The sequence below is a fragment of the Centroberyx affinis genome, unplaced genomic scaffold (genome assembly GCF_046629955.1).
Source record: "Centroberyx affinis isolate AG114_WGS23_722 - 3 ecotype Tasmania unplaced genomic scaffold, CSIRO-AGI_Caff_v1 ptg004204l_1, whole genome shotgun sequence".
In the NCBI taxonomy this organism is placed as follows: domain Eukaryota; kingdom Metazoa; phylum Chordata; class Actinopteri; order Beryciformes; family Berycidae; genus Centroberyx; species Centroberyx affinis.
This window is the reverse complement of record NW_027281952.1, coordinates 813,681-832,912: the sequence shown is the minus strand read 5'-3', so window position 1 is coordinate 832,912 and position 19,232 is coordinate 813,681. Positions and strand designations below refer to the sequence as shown.

General features: G+C 42.5%; 1 protein-coding gene across 2 annotated transcripts; it reads left to right on the top strand.

The window, feature by feature from the left end:
* Window positions 1-2,425: 2,425 nt before the first annotated feature.
* On the top strand, window positions 2,426-18,497 carry LOC139664233 (CTD small phosphatase-like protein). Of its 2 annotated transcripts, XM_071542984.1 has the most exons (8): window positions 2,426-3,052; window positions 9,809-9,966; window positions 10,292-10,324; window positions 12,173-12,274; window positions 13,250-13,306; window positions 13,856-13,948; window positions 14,503-14,688; window positions 14,894-18,497. In XM_071542984.1, the coding sequence occupies exons 1-8, from the start codon at window positions 2,977-2,979 to the stop codon at window positions 15,017-15,019; spliced, it is 831 nt and encodes a 276-aa protein (XP_071399085.1). In that variant the 5' UTR covers window positions 2,426-2,976; the 3' UTR covers window positions 15,020-18,497. The 2 variants fall into 2 exon arrangements, with proteins under 2 accessions (XP_071399085.1, XP_071399086.1); XM_071542985.1 differs by lacking the exon at window positions 10,292-10,324.
* The last annotated feature ends 735 nt before the right edge of the window (window positions 18,498-19,232 follow it).

Below are 19,232 nucleotides of genomic sequence, written 5' to 3'. Positions count from 1 at the left end.
GCAAACAGATCAAAAAAGTAATTATCATATATACATTTTATTTCCCTTATCCCAACACAAATCAGTGCAGGTCTTCCTATCGGACTTTAAGCCTATATGTGTTGTAATGAGGTGACATTTGACTAATAAGCCTTCAGGAGCGACAGGGCAGAGACTTAAATAGGACTGCAGCGCTCCAGCTCCTAGGAATCAGCACCGTCAGCTGCGCAACCCTACCTCTCCTTCCTATTATAGCCCTTGCAGTTGGTCGGCTGTACATGCAGCGGGGCAGCTGCAGTGCTATGTGATCTGAGAGGCGCTGGGGACTCACTTCACACAATAATTAGCACTGACGGGAATGACCAAGAATGGTGCATCGGGATAAGAAAACAGCTTGAACTGCGGGATAGTTTACACTGGAGAACACTTGAACACTGATTAAGTGTGTGTGTAAGTGTGTGTGTGTGTGTGTGTGTGTGTGTGTTAGGCTGCTGTTGCCGCAGTATAAGTTGGTGAAGTTAAAGGAGTTCCCATGCCCGATGGAGGAACCCCAGCAAAGCGTCCTGCATACAAATTAAATGTTTTTGTTTCATTGCCCGATGCCTATCTAGAGCCTCGCTGAAAATCACTCTGCACTCTTCTGCATTGATTTGTTGTGGTTCATCTTATTTAACCCTATGCAGCTGCACACATTAAGGAGAAAAAAAATACTTGTTTTACTAACCTTGTATCCGCTTCACACTCTCACTGTCAGGATGGGGGCGACAGGGTTTTCAGCCCCACTCCTCAAAACGCAAAGGGGAAAAAAAAAGGAAAAAAAAAGAAAAGGGGGGCTGCTGGTTTTTTCAGCAGGTTTTCTAATTCATCCGTCTTGCTTTAGTGGGCTTGCCGCTGCCGCCGCCTGTGATCGCCAGCCTCAGCCAGTCAGGATGTTGCGGACTCAACGCGAGGAGAGGAGGGGGAGAGATATATTTATCCTCCACTTCTCCACCGCAGTGAGGGGTGGTCCGGGCTGTGTCCGTCAAACCAGACCGGAGCGCAAAAAAACACTCAATGGACAATGGTTCGAAATGAAGTGAAATAAAGCTGCTGCTTCAGTACATCAGTCAGTAGCGTTTACCGTCCGCAGTGTAACAATATACCTGACATATTACACTGATACATCATGCCTCTGTTTATTCTCAGTCAGCAGGCTGCCCCTTATAAAAAAAGAACTATAGTAATCCCATAATAAATGTTAGAAGAAGACTGCCAACATCATAGCGCAACTATAAACAGTGTGTAATAATAACCCAATTTAATAACTAGAATATTGTTGGAATTGTACAGTAATGCCATAGGAAGTATTCAATACCATAGGTCACTATAAACTCACTATTGAGTAGAACAGACACACTTTAAGTCCCTATAGAAATACCATAGAAATATGATAGTGATTTTGCTGAGATGTCATCATGATCCCCATTGGTATTCATACAATGAGTGATTCCTTGTCTTGATTTGTGATATTGATTCTTATCATAGGCTATATTTAAAAAAAAAAATAACAGAAAAAAAATAAAAGAAAAACGTAACCACTACTTTTTCCAAACTAGCATCGTCTCAGAATTTGGCATAAAGCCAGACTCATTAATAGTCTAAAACATCCATATGGATATGGTATAGCCTAATGGTTATGTCGGGAAGCGCACCCTCATACGCGCGCGCCTCACGCACGCACCCACGCACACACACACACACACACACACACACACACACACACACACAGAGTAATTAATTATCACAGTAATTACATACTGTATGAGATAAAACAACTTTTAGTCCCTATACGAATACCATAGAGTAAGAGCACGCACACACCACAACCGCAACAATTTATATTGGATTTGTAGGAATGTAGTGGGCTAAGTGAAAAATAAACAGACACAGTGGGCTAGAAAACCATCTACTCCAAAACAATGCAGCGAGCCGGTACGGTGACTGTGATTGATCACAGGCATCGCATTTAATCAATGCGAAGGCATGGTGTGTTTTGAGCTTTTCCATTATATAAACACTAGGTGGTGCCCACGGTCTTTTAAAAATATCCACCCAGGGGGAAAGAACACATAAATGATTTGGATTGGGTAAACTATTTTATGCTTATTCAGTGGGTTTGTTGTGTGCTTGGAAATGTACAAACATTAGGTTTCACAATACTGAGAAAAATGTCATATTTAATTTTATTCGTTATTTTTTAATGATCAGTGAGAATTTGTTGCATGTAGGCCTACAGCAATGACAGTGGAAAGAAAGCTTGAGAAAGCAGCGTCCAACCAGCTGCATGGGTTGAGCAGCGACTTTCTACTGGGAGAATCCATGATAGAAACCGCCCCCTCCCACTTTTGAGTGCCCCCGCTTCAGATGCATCTCAAAATACATAAAGCCTCCATGTTGCACAGGGCATGCAGGACCCGTAGTTATGAACAATTCGCCTGAAAAGTGTTTACTTTAACGTTGTACAACTTGCGTTTGTTCTGCGTTGTTGGTTTATACTGCGATTTTGGACACGAACCATTCTCGGACGGGCTTCCTAATCTTTTCAACGTTGTTCCAGGCACGGCGTCACATTTTGGTTGATTGGAGCTTTATATAGCTAACCTGCTAACCAAGCTGCTGGCTAGCTAACTTGAGCTAGTTAGCCATTCAACGTTGGGTGTTTTTTTTTAACCACACAAGCTGTCCTTGGTGCCAAAAAAATATTTGTTTGCCGATCTTGACAAGCGGTGGCATTTTACGTGAAGCCCTAAATGACAGCCCTTAACTGGCTTCCATTCTCCAACGTGCTAGCTGGCTGGCTACCACCACTGCCACAACACCTCGGACGTTAGCCTGGCTTTGTGGGCTAGCTGGTCATCCTCATCTTAGACAGCTAGCTGCCGTTAGCTCGCCAACGAAGCAAGCTCTCTAGTAGGAATACACATTCGGGGAACAGAGCAGGAATAACCATCCGCCTAAATGGACCACATGTCCATAATAACCCAAGTTTCCAATCCCAAAGAGGAGGAAATAATATCATTTAACCAGGAAAAAGGTAAGGAAAAAGTCGAATAACAGTCAGCTAACGTTAGCTAGCCTGCTATCTACTTTCTCGACTAACGTTAGCCTTTAGCTCGCGCTTGCTAGCTAATGACACTGGTTGCCTGTGTGGGATGGTCGCAGTAGGGCCTTCTTAGGAAATAGCCAGTTAACTACATATTAGTAAGTAACCAGTTTATTCGAGGGGGCTTGCCTTGAATACCAAATCGGCTACTTCGCTGCGTGGTAAACGGTAAGTGTGCTCTATCGTCAAAACGTAGCGTTAAGCTATCCGCCTAACGTCAGGTCGTATCCCACTAGCATGGGAATTATTCTGTTGTCAACCAGTAGTTGTGCATGATAAGCCTGTTGTCTTCCAAATGTTTTTACTCTTCAGTTTATAGCTTGTGTATGATACATAATTCGGCGATATGATTTGACATATGATGCACTATATGAATCATGACTAGAAGTAGCAGGAAGTTTTCTGTTGGACAGTGGTCAGCTCTCAGGGGGAGCCAGAAGTTCTGGAGGACAGAACCAATATGCAGGGAAAGGAAAACTGCATGTGTTGAAGGACATACAGTATATATGTACAGTGGCTTGTCATCATTGCATTCTCCTGTAGACATGGGGCTTTTGTTTTGGCTATAGATACATCACCACTGTGATCTCTGCTGACATTAAGTTTTATCTTGCCATCACAGTTTGTGTAGAATGTTGATGTTAAATGTGCTGTAAATGGCAAAGCTGCTTTGCCACAGATTAAGGCTACATAGCTCTGTGTGAACTGTGTATGGCACATTTGACTTCATTATCAGCTGTTGTAAAGTTTTAGTTTTAATTTAATTTAAGTATAATGTGATTGATGACTGTGAGACTATTTGATTCGATTTTTATTTACTAAGTTATCAGCCAGGTTGTGGTGTTTCTGGAGCAGGTAGGGTGTAAGTGTCCCCCCTTCAGTTGGATGGCCTAACCACTAGGCCATCCTGCCATCCTGCCACCCCGCCACCCCAATGAAATGAAAAGCCTATACTCTTGATTTGAAAGGCCATCTCACAACCCAGAGTTAAATAGTGACCAATTTACATTAAATAGTGAACAATTTACAGCTGGACAGACTTATGCATGGACTTATATAGGGGTCTTTCAAGATAGAAACAGCTCCATGTGCATTTGATCAGATTCATTTTCACTTACCTCTGTCATAGCTCTTTTATTTCCTACTCCAGTCACATTGTAGCATGATCTACATTGGAAGTCAAGCCTCTCCTCGAAGTCCATGGCTGTCCATTCATGCCCCTAGCTCTGGCTGCTGTGACTGGGTTTCCGGGTCATCCAGACCCAGGGGATGTGTATCGGTATCACATCTCAAGCTACACTTGACAGACCATTAGTAATGTGAGAACCTAAGTCTTTCAACCAGGACAATGAGTTCTCCTCTGAGGGGAACAAGGTATCCCTCTGCCGTAACTTCTGGGGATTCTCTGTGACATGAATGTATGTGGGTGTCATGGGAGAATTTCATTACTTGTAGGGTATGTCACTTGGACCATGCAATATGAATGTTTGGCAGTAATAATAATTCAGATGGACACTGCTGTGACACAAAGTTCATGCGCAGCTCGTTTTTATGTTTGTGTAAATGTCAACACAGCACATGCCAGTTGGTATCTGTCCGTTCATCCGCCTTTGTCTTTTGATTAGTCGATGTTGCCTTGATCAAGTTTTTTTTCAGCGGAGTAGGATTCTCTGTTTTTGTTCTTGTATGTGTGCAATGTACAAATCATTATTTAGTGCAAGGAAGTGGTTTTGTAAGCGTTGGGAGTAGCTGCTGTTTCTTTTGCCTGGCCATGAACTCCAACAGGAACCATGGAAGGTCATTTATGGTCATGGAGTCACTTGTGAGTCTTGCAGCATCTGACCACCAATTCCACTCATTCCTTGAAGTGACTTGATAGATGGTCCTCTCCTAATCATTAGGGAGACAAGGAGTGGAACCAGTGATGGAAGTCACACAGTTCCAGTACTATAGGGCTTCAGTTGGTGCCTTTTTGTAATCAGGAAAAACTCACTCTACTTAACCTGCTAGGTGTAGAGTGGACACTGATCATTTAATAGATTGATTAGGCCAGCAAGTCATGTTTTAGTAGTGGGGAAAAAAAGATTTGTATTGTTTCCCTTGAGGCCAGGATTTATTATGTACAGTTAAGGATATAGGTCTAATAACTGTCATCTAGCCTAAGTATCATTTGATGAACATGTTTCTTTGCTGTAATCCTGTTAACTACTTTGCACAGCTCAGTCACAGATAAATAGGCCTACTTGAAAAATCGTGTTGACACCAAACTGAATTGCTCTGTGGGAATGTTAGCGTTAGTCTTATCTAAATTTGTTTACAAACAGGAGACGTATGTAGTTCCTCCCACACAGACACACACAGTTTGAGAACAGTTCATTGCATTTGGTTGCTGCATGAAGAGCACACCTAATGTGGGGCTCGGGTAAGAGTTGTCTGTCGTATGGACTCACTTGAGTTGGAGGACGAAGGGTGATGTTGTTGTTTATTTCTGAACCCTTCCCTCTTCCATTTTCTGTTAGAATGAGTCATACAGACTTCTTCCCTTGGGGCCAAGTCAAACATTACCATGATTACAAGAATTGTATGGCCATGTCTTTCCTTGCATTTGTGCTAGACATTTGGAAGCAGCTAGATGGAGTCTGAGGGACTTAGTCATGGGCTATAGTGTGAACAGATCTTTGATAAGATCCCATGAATGTTTTTTGTATTTAATAGGTTGTGGTAGCTCTGTCCAGTCACTGTCACAGTCAGGCTAGATAAGCATGATTCCGATCCTTATGTCCAGACTGTAATATACAGTCAGCCTATGATGGGAAAGTCCCTGATCTCTTCTACCATGTAGCCCATCTCAACAGCTGCCTGTGGGGAATTTAACAGGTAGTCTACCGTTGCTTGAACAGGCTCCAAATTGTCTGGACAGAAATTGACCAACTTTGCCCTCAGTGTTCCTCTACTGGCTGTCTTACAACATGTGTCTGCCTTTCACACTGTTTCTGCTGCCAGGCAGCAGCCTAAATATAGACCCACTGCCCTGTTGGCCAGGGCACCATTGACCTCGTGGCCGAGGATAACTACTTGTAAAGACGACGGTTGTCATCTTCTTCTTGCAGACTAACTAGGGTAAAGTTAGGAGAAAAACCTCAAGCTCTTGAAAAGGAGATAGTTGGAGCAGTGGTATTAGTGGGATCATTATATATGGTTGTTTTTTTTAATTTTATTTATATTTTGGAGGGCTTTTGAGGAGGCTCCTCTATAGGGTTTCAGCTATTTAAAGCAGCTACTCCACTCACAGAGTGGTTGGCTAGGACCTTAATTTTGTCAGTGACTTGAATGGGCTCCTCTTACATGATCCCTTTACTCTTATGACGATTACTCCTTCATCGTAGTAAAACTCAAGAACCTTTCTGAAGAGTAATTTATGTGAAGTAGTGTGTATCATTGTGGTGGCTCCGTTTAAAGACTTTCACTGTAATTTGAATCAGACAGCTTTTAATTGTTCTATTCCAGCCATATAAATCCTTTGGAATATATGATGTCCCTCTGCCACTTGTTTCTATTAAAACAGTGATAGTGGCTAATTGTAAGCTAGGTGTGCAGGTAGGCCGTGTTCCTGATCACTTCCCTAAACATCTTAACTTTTACTAGGCCTACTTCCGATAATGACATCCTAAACATTGGGCCCATTCAAAGCAAGCAAAATTATATCAGGTCATGCAACTTGTTATTGTACGCTCATTGTACAACTTAAGTCCCTCCCATGGATTTCACAATAGGAAGGTTTGAAATTGCACAGCTTGATGCACAGCACTTCTTGCAGTAGGGAGAGTGGGAGTGATGAGGCTTCCTGCTGTGCTAGGCTAACCCATAGCCAAAGCTGTACAAGACCAGCTTGTGTGGAAGAGGAGTGAATCCCAACTCTTACACAGGCACACAATTATACGATGTGTCAACAACCACAAACCCACCCATGAGCCTTTGCCACAGCACACCGTCCTCTGCCAGAGAGAGGTGGGTGAGACTCTGGACTAACACATCCTGGTCAGACCCATGCTGTAGTTGTTGTAACACCTACTCCGTAATGAGTTATAGTGTGTGTGTACTGACAGCCTGGTGCTGGATGTAGCTGACAGGCTTATGTCCAGGACCAAGAGGAGCAAACACAGGACAGGAGACATTTTTCTCTGCCAAGATAATGGTTAATGTGTTTTGTTCATTTTTTGTTCATGAAGCCTTGAAATATTTAACATTAGTTGTAAGAACAATGTGAATGCAAGAACTGGAAGACTTTGACATGCAGCATTATTAATTTAACAAAGAGATTACCCTCTTATTAGTGTAAGTAGAAGAATAAGTATATTGCAACTCTCCATCTACCCCAGGTGTGTGCTGTGTTTGAGTCCCAGTCCTGCTGTGTGCATGAGTCAGTAGTCCTGAATCTGAGGGTCTTTTGTGCAGGAATCAATACAGCAGCCGGGTGTAGTGGTGAGTCATAGGAAGCTGACAACTGCCTCACTGTCCTAGTTTTACAGTAATACAGAGCTGAAATGACAAGATGATGTCCGGTTTAATAAAAGGAAGTTGCGTAGCGCTGGTTAGACTATTTTTAGACTTAAGCCAAGCTTACTATGGCAAATATGATCTTCCTGTAGTGTTGCCTGCTGACAAAAGCAAGGACTTCAGAGAGGCAGGTTCATTTTGTTCATTTTCCTTTGGGGTTATTTTAGAATAGCATTTAGAAACGCATTTTGTAATTTTCTGTGCTGGTGCTATCTCCAAACAGATCTCTTTAGGCTAATTCTATCCATTTATTGCTTTGGTACACGGCTGTTGTTGCAGTGTTACGTAAAGTTTGGTATTTTCCAATGGATTTGGTCAGATGGTGGTCTTTATACTGCGGAAATGTTTGGCAGCATCAGGAATTTCCTATGCTTCCTGTTTCATTCCTCTTCTCTGTTAGCACTTGCAGCATGCCCCTTTTTTGTTTTGGACACTAAGAAGTAGGAACAAGCTTTGACTAAGCATTTCTCATGCCATACGTACAAAGTGAACTGAAGAACTGTGCCTGCTGTGCATTAAGCTATAGGTTGTCAATAATACCCAGATCCAGTTTCAGTTTTCTTGTTTAATACACTATTGTTTTGTGGGGGGTTTTTGTTTGTTTTTTAAAATGACCTTTGATAGTTTTTGATTGTTTTAATCTTGTTTCCTTATTGATGGATGCCTACTGTACTTGACAATGACAATATCTCTGCCTGTCTTGGAGTGAAGGAGCTTGTGCCACTGATTAGATAAAAATACCCAGCACAGCGTGCCCTAGCAAGAGAGGCAGTAATTAATTTGACTGGAAGCCAGTGATAGAGGGAAATGAGCGAGAGATTGGGGAGCGTGGAAAGCTTTTCATGTAGCCGCAACATGCCATTGCTCTGTCGGTGTCTGATACCTTTCCTGTGTTGATGAGTGTTCTTACCAGCTGTAGTAATAATCAGCATTTTCCTTATAAGATTAAACTAATCCATTTAAAATCAAATGCACGGTGATTTCACATCATACTTTGGCGTGACACGTAGGTTTGGCATGAAGCTCATGCCACCTTTGAGCCTCAAAATATGTAATGTAGGTATTTTCTGTTGGAGGATCACTTGTCAATACTGAATTGAAAGTAAGAATAATGTTGATGTTTATGGGATTGTTAAAGGTTTATTGTCTAACTGGTATATTGCTTTGCTTACCAGTTTGTTTTTATGGCAGGTCATTTGATGTGTATTTTCTTCAAGCACAGCTTTTCCCCATGACAAATGTCAGGAGGGTGTTTGTTCAGGGTCAGGAGTACAAAGTAGTACAATATCAAGGTGCCTAAAGAGATGACATAATGTGTTGGTGTTTGCTCTTTGCTGGACTTCAGTTGCGAAGGCGTCCTGGTTTTGTGTGCTGAGGGGTTGAGCAAGGGGGAGGTATGGGTGGGCTGTGTCTCTCGCTGCAGGGGAGGGAGAGGAATGCAGCCTTGTATAGGCTCAGCGGGGTCCGAAGGCCTCCCACCTCCCCCTCCCCTCGCCTCATGTGCATGTCCAGGCTGCTTCACTCACTCACCTGCCAACTGAAACATGGGAGGGAAACATAAGCGAGCCTTCAAAATGGAGGCCCCTAGACCAATCAAGTGACAGGAGCGGTGGCAGGGTAAAAGGAGGAGGGAGGAGCGAGCGTGCAGCTTCCAACTTGTCACTATTAATAAAAGCTCAGTGTCTGATTTAGGCCCTGCACCGTAGTCCTGGAATGAGAGGGGATTTGCAATCAGGGCAGAGCGCTCTCTGAACTGTCGCTAAGTGTGACTGATGATGTCACCCGGCCAGCCAAGTTATTTTCTGATCAGTGGCTCCGTCAGGCCTCAACAAAACCAACACTAATGTCATTTGATTGAATTGTCGAGGTCTTACCTATTGTTGTGATGAAATGTAGCCTGCGCTGTTACGGTCACTCATGAGAATTGTAATGTGCATGACAGCTTAGTCCGCTTCCCAGTTTGTGTTGTCCAGACAGCAGTCACAGTTCAGTATGCAAAACCCCAAACTGATAAAGAGCACTTTGACACTCTCCAGCTTCAGCCTGCTCCATTTCTGTGGCGGAAGAGTTTTGCTTTGCATATCCACTTATCCACCCTCCATCCTCCCACCCCCTCTGTTGTTTTGACAGCGTCACAGTCGAACAGCAGCCTAAAGAAGCAGAGGAGCCGGAGCATCTTTAGCACATTCTTCTGTTGCTTCCGCAACTACAATGTGGAGCCACCAGCCACCAACACCAACACCAGCTCCCTGCCTCCACCTGTCGAGGAGAATGGAACGCCTCCCAAGGTGAGCTGCTGCTCCACTGAACACACGCACATACACAGAGGAAGCTTTGTCGATCAGCCCACACCTGGACATAGCACAACACAACAGACGAAACTGCACAACATTGACTTTTCAAAAAACTGCTAAGCAAATTGTTGTAAGTTGCAAATCCACAAGAATTGCTGTCAGTGTTTGACTTAGGATCATGTAAGTCCAGGATTAGTACTCTGTGGATGTTTTGAATTGTGGTTTCATCTGTTCCAAATTGTCTGTTTGTGTGAATAGTGTTTTCTCTTTTTTTTTTTTTTGTCGTGGACCCCCTGTGTCTATCTCTCTTGTGTTGTAGTGTGACCAGGTCGAGGTCATCCCTGTCCCTAGTGTATGTATCGCCTTTTTTCTTTTTCCTTTGCATGCAGGCTGAGTGGGCTGGTGCTGGCACATCCTGTCTGTGTGGGCTCCAGCGCTCCTCAGAGTGCTTTAGCTCTGCTACCGTACTGCGGCTCATTTTCAGCCGATGGTAGCGCTGGCTGTGTGGAAGGCGTATATGCACTTTGGGTTTAAATGGTGCCTCATTGCCTGACCTGCATGAGTGACACTTGGTGGTTTGTATGGTTTTAAAAAATACTGTGGCACTAACAGTCTAACAAGTCTAGTGTAAAACTATTTATATTCTTTACCTCAGATGCTTCCACGCAAAAAGTAAAACCAATTTACCTGCCGATCCTTGCCATTGCTTAAAGGACTGTACCCGCGTGATTTGAGTTTTTGTTAATTTTTAACATTTTCCAGCCCGTTAATGTTGATTGTGACAGTTTTTACATGCATGTGCCACGATTGAAGATATTTTTAAATACCTCTCAGGCTCATTCACTCCCATTCAATTCCAAACGGCATAGAAAACAACTCTGGAGACTTCTAATTCAGTTGGTAAAGGTAATCCACAAGAACATCAACAAGAAGCCAACTATCGCCTTTTGCAAAGTTGCATCAGAACGCTAATTTCAAAAACTTTTGAAATAGATTCCAGTCACCATTTCATATTAATGTGTCGCACCACAACAGCCGAGACAAGACAGCAGTGGGTGTCTTACTTCCACTTTCTGCTTCTCTAATTTCTGTCGTGGTCTGCGGTTCTCTGCGGTTACGTTAGGACCCGCCTTCTGTCAATCACAGAATCACACATCTAAGATGAGGGAAACATAGCAGATATCTCATAATAATAATCTACAGTAAGGAAATGAGCAAAAACTCCAATCAAACTGGAATTGTCCTTTAAGGAAAATGTTCATTTAAATCAAAGCTCTGTTCAGTGAGAGTTAAACCCCATTGTGGTTCCTAATCTTTGAGTCTGCCCTCTCAATAAGGGTTGGAACTAATTGATCCCATTACTCAGGTAAGGAATTAGATGTGAGCTGGTTATCTAGTGAGCCTTGAGCCAACACAGCGGTCAAATCACACATCGGTATCAAGCTCGACTCCTCAGATCCATTAAATGTGAATGGATTTTTAACACAGCACTGCTCCTTGCACTAATGTTAAACTTGACTCCCACATTACCAGTAACAGCAATCTAACAAGTGAGGTTGAAATTTATTGGCATTTTCAACCTGTTACTGCTAAACTTTGAGTGATTTCCATGAAACTGGGACTGTTTGCAGCAGCAGCTAACCTTTGCATGGCCTCTGTCTGTGAGAATGTGTGAAAATGGTTTATTTAATCTCCACAGATTAGACAAAAATCTGCGGGGATTAAAGGTGGCATAACATTTTCTGGGTTAGTGTGCAGTAGCAGGGGAACGTCCTGCCCGGTGAAGGGGCTTCCTGTTAAGACAGAAGGCCTGATATAGAGGCTATGGATCCATTAAACACATCATACACTGACATGGCTTACTCAGCTCTATCATCCTCCATGAAAACAACCCTTCTTAACATGGTGTTGGCTTCTCTGCTCAGCCTCGCACATTAATTGAAACTCTCTCTCTCTCTCTCTCTCTCTCTCTCTCTCTCTCTCTCTCTCTCTCTCTCTCTCTCTCTCTCTCTCTCTCTCTCTCTCTCTCTCTCTCTCTCTCTCTCTCTCTCTCTCTCTCTCTCTCTCTCTCTCTCTCTCTCTCTCTCTCTCTCTCTCTACAGTATATATATACTCTCTCTCTCTCTCTCCCTCCCTCCCTACAGTATATATATACTCTCTCTCAGTGCATCTGACATTATATGCTCTGTCTCCCCCACAGCCTCCAGCCAAATACCTCCTACCAGAGATGAACATATCTGACTATGGCAAGAAATGTGTTGTGATCGACTTGGATGAAACCCTCGTCCACAGCTCATTCAAGGTAAAGAGAGGCTAAAGCTGCCCTGACAAACTGAGGTGGACTGCTAATGTTCTGCACAGTTGCACAATCATCAACTGTTTGGTTACTGTGAGCTGGCTAAGGCTCTCTGTGTTAAACGATACAATCACCAGTTTATTTTACCATCTAAATATTTGCTCTTGAAGAGTTCAATTTGTAGATTAAAAAAACGATTAAATCTCTCATTGCCCAGTGTAACTGAAAACATAAGTGTATTTTACTTTGGTGTTTACATTGCATCATTGCAAATATAAACAAGCATATGAAAGCCTCAAACGATGTGTAATATAAATTTCTGACTATCAGTCTTTATATCAAAAGCTCAGCCAATAACTTTCAGAAAGCAAAAACTATTTTAAATCCATTAGATCACTATGTCAACAAAGCCAGTAAAGGAGCAGGTGGTGGTGCATGTGCTTCAACAAGGGCGGGTCAATGCTACAATCCTGATTGGGCCTTTTAAAAAGAGCAAGATGGTAATAGGAATGACCTGGGCATAGCTGACGTTGGCAGCCACCTGCAGTTGATACAATTTCTCCTATAGCTTCAACAAACATTGCTGATGTTTGCATGTAGGAAGTCATCTGAACGGCAGTAACAGTGACCTAGGGTGGCTGTTGCTGTTATAATCCAGAGTGTCTCTTAGTCCTCCCCCCGCCCCTCCTCCTGTTTATCCTCCGCCCCTTTCTACTCCACCTCATCCTCCGCCCTCTGTCCAGTTCCTGTCTGAGGACTGCCATCTTGTTGTCTAGTGTGTTAGATTACTAGAAAGGTTGAGCAAGGAAGGAGGAGGGATTTGTTTTGGCGGAAAAGAGACAGATTATTTTCTTTTCCCTGCCCGAGATTGACACTCTGTGGAGCGCCGAGTATCAGTGGTGCTAGCAGGACCTCTGTTGTTCAGTTGTGGTACTACACCAACACTGTGACACTGATGTTGTGTTTTGTTTCTCCTCACAGCCCATCAGCAATGCTGATTTCATAGTTCCGGTGGAGATCGATGGTACCGTTCACCAGGTATTGTACACAGAATACGTTTTGGGTGAAGTCAATATTTTCAATAGGGGCAACAGTGCGACCTCGTTCCTGTGAGATGATCCTCAAGAGAACGGCCGTGACCCTGTTCAAGTAATCCAGGATAGGCTGTGTGTATCCTGGTTGGCCTATTCATGATTACTTGCACTGGGTGGCAGCCACTGGGCCTGTGAGGGGGATGGAGAGGAAGGCATCTGATCTGAGTGACAATGATTTCTTTTAGAGGTGGGTGTCGCAGTGTCGCAGTGCTGAGGATTTGTGATAAAGCAAGAAAAAGCTTATTTAAAAAAAAATGGGCTAGAGGGAGCCTTTCAGGAACGACCCTAAAAAGCTACCTGGTCTTGTCCTTAACGTTATACTATCCTAATACTGCAGTAAAACCCATTCTAAAGGTTGTAGTAAGTGTTATTATATTGTGCTTCTTTCACAGTTTTTACTTTTGGTCTGTACTTGTCTGATGTTCATAATGTCTACACTGGTTACACCATGCCTCCTGTGTTTCTGGACTAAAATGTGTTGTGTTTCTTACAGGTGTATGTGCTAAAAAGACCCCACGTGGACGAGTTTCTTCAAAAGATGGGCGAGCTATTTGAATGTGTGCTCTTCACAGCTAGTCTTGCCAAGGTTTGTTCAGACCCTGACATGCATTCTGCTCAGGCATTCACGTTGGTTACAAGCCAGTGATGGTCATGGCTCTATGAACACCATTTTCTGTTTCCTTGTTACAGTCTGTCATTCTCTTCTGTTCTTGCTGTCCTAACTTGTCACACTTCCTCTGTTTCGGTGTGCATCTTTTCCTTTTGCATGTTAGCCAGTAATATATGGGTAAGTTTAATGAATTAGACAAGAGAAATAACCATGCTAAGGGCCTGATATTTCTTGATATTACTTCCAAGAATTCCTCATGTGAGTATAAAGCTAGCTGTTAGTGGTGCTAGTTGGGATATAGAGTAGCTTTTCCTGAAGCATCTTCCCTTTTAGATAAACACAGCAATGAAGTCTAACCTGCTTTGCTTCCCTCAAGTAAATAGTGTAGTATTTAGTTTCTGCAAGCTGTTTTGATGGCACTGTAGTTGAAGCATATGACCAGAAAGTTGTGGTATTTGTCTTAACAACATTCAAACTGAGATATTTTGGATATGCAATGTAACATATTTCCCTGTGTGTGGCCTGGACAGTATGCTGACCCTGTGGCAGACCTGCTGGACCAGTGGGGGGTGTTTCGCGCCCGGCTCTTCCGAGAATCTTGTGTTTTTCACAGAGGGAACTATGTCAAAGACCTCAGCCGGCTGGGTCGAGAGCTCAACAACGTCATCATTGTTGACAATTCACCCGCCTCTTACATTTTTCACCCAGAAAATGCTGTGAGTTCCCTCGGCAATATCAGAGCCCTATCAAATCCTTAATGTGTATAGAATGTCATTACTTCATGGTCCCAATGATTATTTTCAGCAAAGTTTGTAAAAGCTGTTTGCATGCTCGAGTATTGTGGTAATTTTAGTGACTAAGTCCTAAGTGTACAGTGAGCAAGACTAACTGCAGGTCGTCCCCCCCCCCCCCTCTCCTCAGGTCCCAGTCCAGTCCTGGTTCGACGACATGAATGACACGGAGCTCCTGGACCTGCTGCCTTTCTTTGAGGGACTAAGCAAAGAGGACGAGGTCTACGGAGTCCTGCAGAATCTGAGAGGCAGGTAGCAGGACACCGCAGCGCCACCTGTGCTCTCCACCTGTGCTCTCCACCCTCCTCCCTGTCGATCTCTGCCCCTCAACTACACCACATCTCTCAGACTCAGGCAGAACCTCCCACACGCGCCCCTCTTGCCTCTGCCCCAAGGGGGCGCCCTGGAGTCTCACTGTGGAAAACCTTCAAGCAGCCCCCCCACCCCCCTTTCTCTGCTCTGATCTCCTGGTGACTGGCTGCTTTCTGAGTGCCATCAGAAAAACACTCCATATCCCAGGAGCACTGTGTTTCACAAAAAACCACGCCGGACAGAAATAGCGAACAGAGCGTCGCAACGCGCTGCCGATATCGGAGACGAAAATGCAAAGAGGAACGAACTCTGGTCTTTATTTTCAAACCAACAGACAGAGTTTTACTATTCGGTGAAGTGCTTATTTTAAAACCAAAAAAACAAAAAACAAAAACAAACTTTTGTCTGAAACTTCTTTTGTGGTACAACACAAAAGTCTGAAAAGATTTTGTCCTTGTATTGTTGCTATGCAGGCAGTTTCTGGTAGTAGAAAGGACTGTGATTCTCTTTTCTTTTCTTACTGAATGAAGTGCCTTGTGTGAATGTCGTTTTTATGGGGAGATATTTTGTACATGGCATATTTCCAGAGTACTTCAATCTTTTCAAACACAATATGCTTTAACGTGGACACAGAGAGGTATCTTTATATAAAGGCTCAGTTTTATTTTAGCTGGTGTTTTTTTGATCATCAAACGCTGGGTAAATGTCTCCATTGTATTCTCTTTTTTTTTCAATTTGCTTGTGCCATTATATAGATGTGACTTTGTTTCTTTTTGCTGTCATTCATTATACATAGAAATAGCTTCTTATTTGTTTTAAGCAAAGGAATATGTTTGCAATTGTGAACATTAATTATGCCCCACCTGCAGGTAGTGCTTCGTATCTGTGATACAGTTTTGATCTTAAAACACAGATAAAATTGTGCCATTTATTTTCCTGACCCCCTGTATTATTTGCCAAATAGATACTTCATTTTTAGCAGACTCTATAACACGAGTTCAGCTAAAACTGTTAAACCATTAATAGTAAGTATAACAGTAGTTTTTATTCTTTTGGCAATTAGATGTCAAATTCAGTATGTTTTTAATGTTAACAAGTCCGACTTTGTTTGTGATCCTTATTGTTTTAGACGGCTAGTTTTTAGTCAGCATGAAAAGACTTTTATTTTGACACACTGATTAAGTGTTACAGCACCACCCATAGGGGGAGATCCTCCTCCAAAAGTCACTGTTGATTGTACACAGTTGCAAAGGTATCCCTTTCGTTGTTTCAAATGGTCTGGAATCTTACAGTAAATGGGTAGAGTGCCATGTTTTTTATTACTCTGATTTTTTTTTTCATGAGGTTAGTCTCTTTAGGGAATATAAGATAGTAATGGTTTGAGTCTGGACAGTGTTGAAACCACACTGTTCTGCTCCCGAACTTTACACACAGCGATGACCTGGCCCAGTCCAGCCTAGTATAATACCAGTGGAGACGGCATATGTGGCGTTTACCTTCCCAGACTCTTCTAACTGCTCTTCACCTCAGTGCCTAAGTTGAGAGGAACCACACAAACCGAGTGCTGCAACGTTAGCTACCATGGCAATAACCTTTTTTTGGGGGAGATTCCATCCCGGGTGTTAGGTTTGGAGTCCCGAGCACTTCACGAGGCTAGCCATACAGGTTTGGTTGAATCTAGGGCTGGCCCGGTTATCACTGTTCAGGCTCTGCACGGTCGTTGGTGTTTCTGAATGAGCCTTCAAATGTTCATTTTTCAAATTGTCTGTGGCAAAAACTGGTTATTCATATAAAATGCAGCCCTGTTATTTTAGAATCAAATTCAAATGAATTATTAGAATATAAAAAAAAATGATATTTTTTCAAAGTTAAAACAAAATGCTTCAACACAATTTGAACTTTGCTTAAACCTAGCCTATTGTGTGTGTCTGGTCCATCAATAGCAGCCAAATAACATTATATTCTTAAGGAAAATTAACTATATTACCACAGCTAATTAGCTTTTGTTGTGGAAGAAATTAAAAATGATGCCCTCAAAGTACCAGATGGGTATTCAGACCCCGGCCCATCCAAACCCTCTCCAGATATTTGGGGCCAGCCCTAAATGAAACACTACTGGGCCACTACAAAAGGACTGAAGAACCTCATCATGGCATCGATGCCTTACTGCCTGTGGAGGCATAAAGCAATGTTTATTCATGAATTCCAAGGTTACAACTACATGTTATAGCGTTGTCTCATTCATATTTTCTCAACCTCTTATGAAGTGTAAAAAGAAAGGCTGGACCATATACGGTCAGGTGAATTAGCATTGTGACACATGAAGATGAAGCAATGAAGCATGAAAAGGCTCCTTGGCTCCACTCGGGGCTTGTACGCCCAACAAACCTCTTTGGCTTTATTGCTTGATTTTTGACTCATGATGCTGTGTTGAAGAGACCTATATTGCGTCATAAGAGTGCTTCCAAGGATTTGTTTTATCAGTCGTAAGGTTGCTGCTCCTTCAGGCGTATTGAAATATTTTCTGTCTTTGGCAAAAGCATTTGAAAATGTTTGTGTTGGCGGTGAGCGTTGTGCTCATGATGGCGGTTTCGGTGCAATGTCCTTTTATAAGAAGTGTTAGGCCTACTCTTCTCAACCTCTCTCTGACAACCTTTCTCTGAAAATGTTCGTATCATTGTGATATTTTTCTAGTTACCTTTTGTCAGTATTTGGTTTTGAAAAGTTGCATATTACCCATTGTATCCAGCTGGTGTTTTTTTTTTTTTTTTCTTCTTTCAGCTCAGTAACGTCCCTCTCTCTTGCCTTTGGTAAGAATTCTCAGTCAGGTCTCGTCTTTCCTATCGGGGGACGTGTGTGTGTGTGTGTACATGCGTGTGTGTGTGTGTGTGTGTGCATGCGCAGGCAGCTGTCTGTGCCTCCTTACAGGATCGCTTGGTGTATCACTTGTCACCCAGAATCACATTCACCGTTTTGTATTGATTTAACACCAAAGTTCTACAACACTTGAGTTCGAGTCACGTGTGTATTGGTGTTTCTTTGTCAGGTTCTTCACTTTTTCTTTTTTTTAAAACACTTTTTAGTTCTCATTGGCTTACTTTCAGTGTAAGCCGCATGTTTTCATCCTAAACATCCATTTTCTCTTTCTCTTAACATAATAAAAGGGTTCATTGATTACTTTCGTCATGCCTGTTGTGGACTTTTTGTTGTGTAGCTGTCTCATATGGAACATGAACTAAGGCCAAAGGATCATCACTTTAGACCGGTGTGATTGAGGTTTCCATGTCTCTGTGTACCTGATAAGGTCTATTAATTCCAGAAGTCCTGAGAGGGATGTTACTGTGCCCTGTTTGCAGTATATTTTTACAGTGAATTTATTCATGATTTTGCCGCATATTTCCTTGCAGACATGTCACAATAAAGCACCTTTTTATGAAGAAATGTTTCTCGTCTCATGTCATCGGGCCTGTGGTTCACAATAACCAGCTTTTGTAGTCAGGATTTGTCCAGCCTGAGTGAGCTGGTGGCAAAATGATGCTGTTGAGTGCATGTTATGAGAAGAAAACACATAAAAATACATAATTTAAGGGCTGTTTGGCCTCTTGTACAAGCTAAAATTTGGTAGTTATTACTGAAAAATAGGCTTTTATAGGCTTCAGTGTTATTTGACAGTAGTGAACATTTGCCAGTCATTCACAAAGATTTGTCATTATTGTGATGGAATTGCTGAAGCTGAATCCCTTAAGTGCACAAACAAAATCACTCAAAATTCCAGTAATATAGATGAAAAAAAGACCAGTTTTATTCCACTCTAAAAGTGATTGTATAATCTAATATAAAGTCAGCCGTTGATTTCTCTGGCATTTCTTTGAGATGCTCTAAACAATACGAAAGGATAGAATAATAATAATAGTAACCCTTCCTGCTAACCCAAGAGCTTTGTGTTTATGTGCATCACCTCCCTGACTTCTGTCTGTGGTTTCCTCTCCGTTTGATACCTGGACTAGAATCTGTGTACCAAGGGTGTGTCCTATCCAAAGTTCACAAAATATTGATTTTATTCCTTGCTTGACAGCTGAACTAGCCAAGTCTTTATGAAACAACAGGTTGCTTTGTGTTGTTAAAAAGTAGGCTGCTATATGTGTAGTAGCCTTTGA

Bases quoted from the DNA above. Each gene is read 5' to 3' on its own strand.
- LOC139664233 (XM_071542984.1), top strand. From the start codon at position 2,977: ATGGACCACATGTCCATAATAACCCAAGTTTCCAATCCCAAAGAGGAG. The intron at 9,967-10,291 runs GTGAGCTGCTGC...CTTGTGTTGTAG, and splicing joins AGAATGGAACGCCTCCCAAG to TGTGACCAGGTCGAGGTCAT. The intron at 14,689-14,893 runs GTGAGTTCCCTC...CCCTCTCCTCAG, and splicing joins TTTTTCACCCAGAAAATGCT to GTCCCAGTCCAGTCCTGGTT.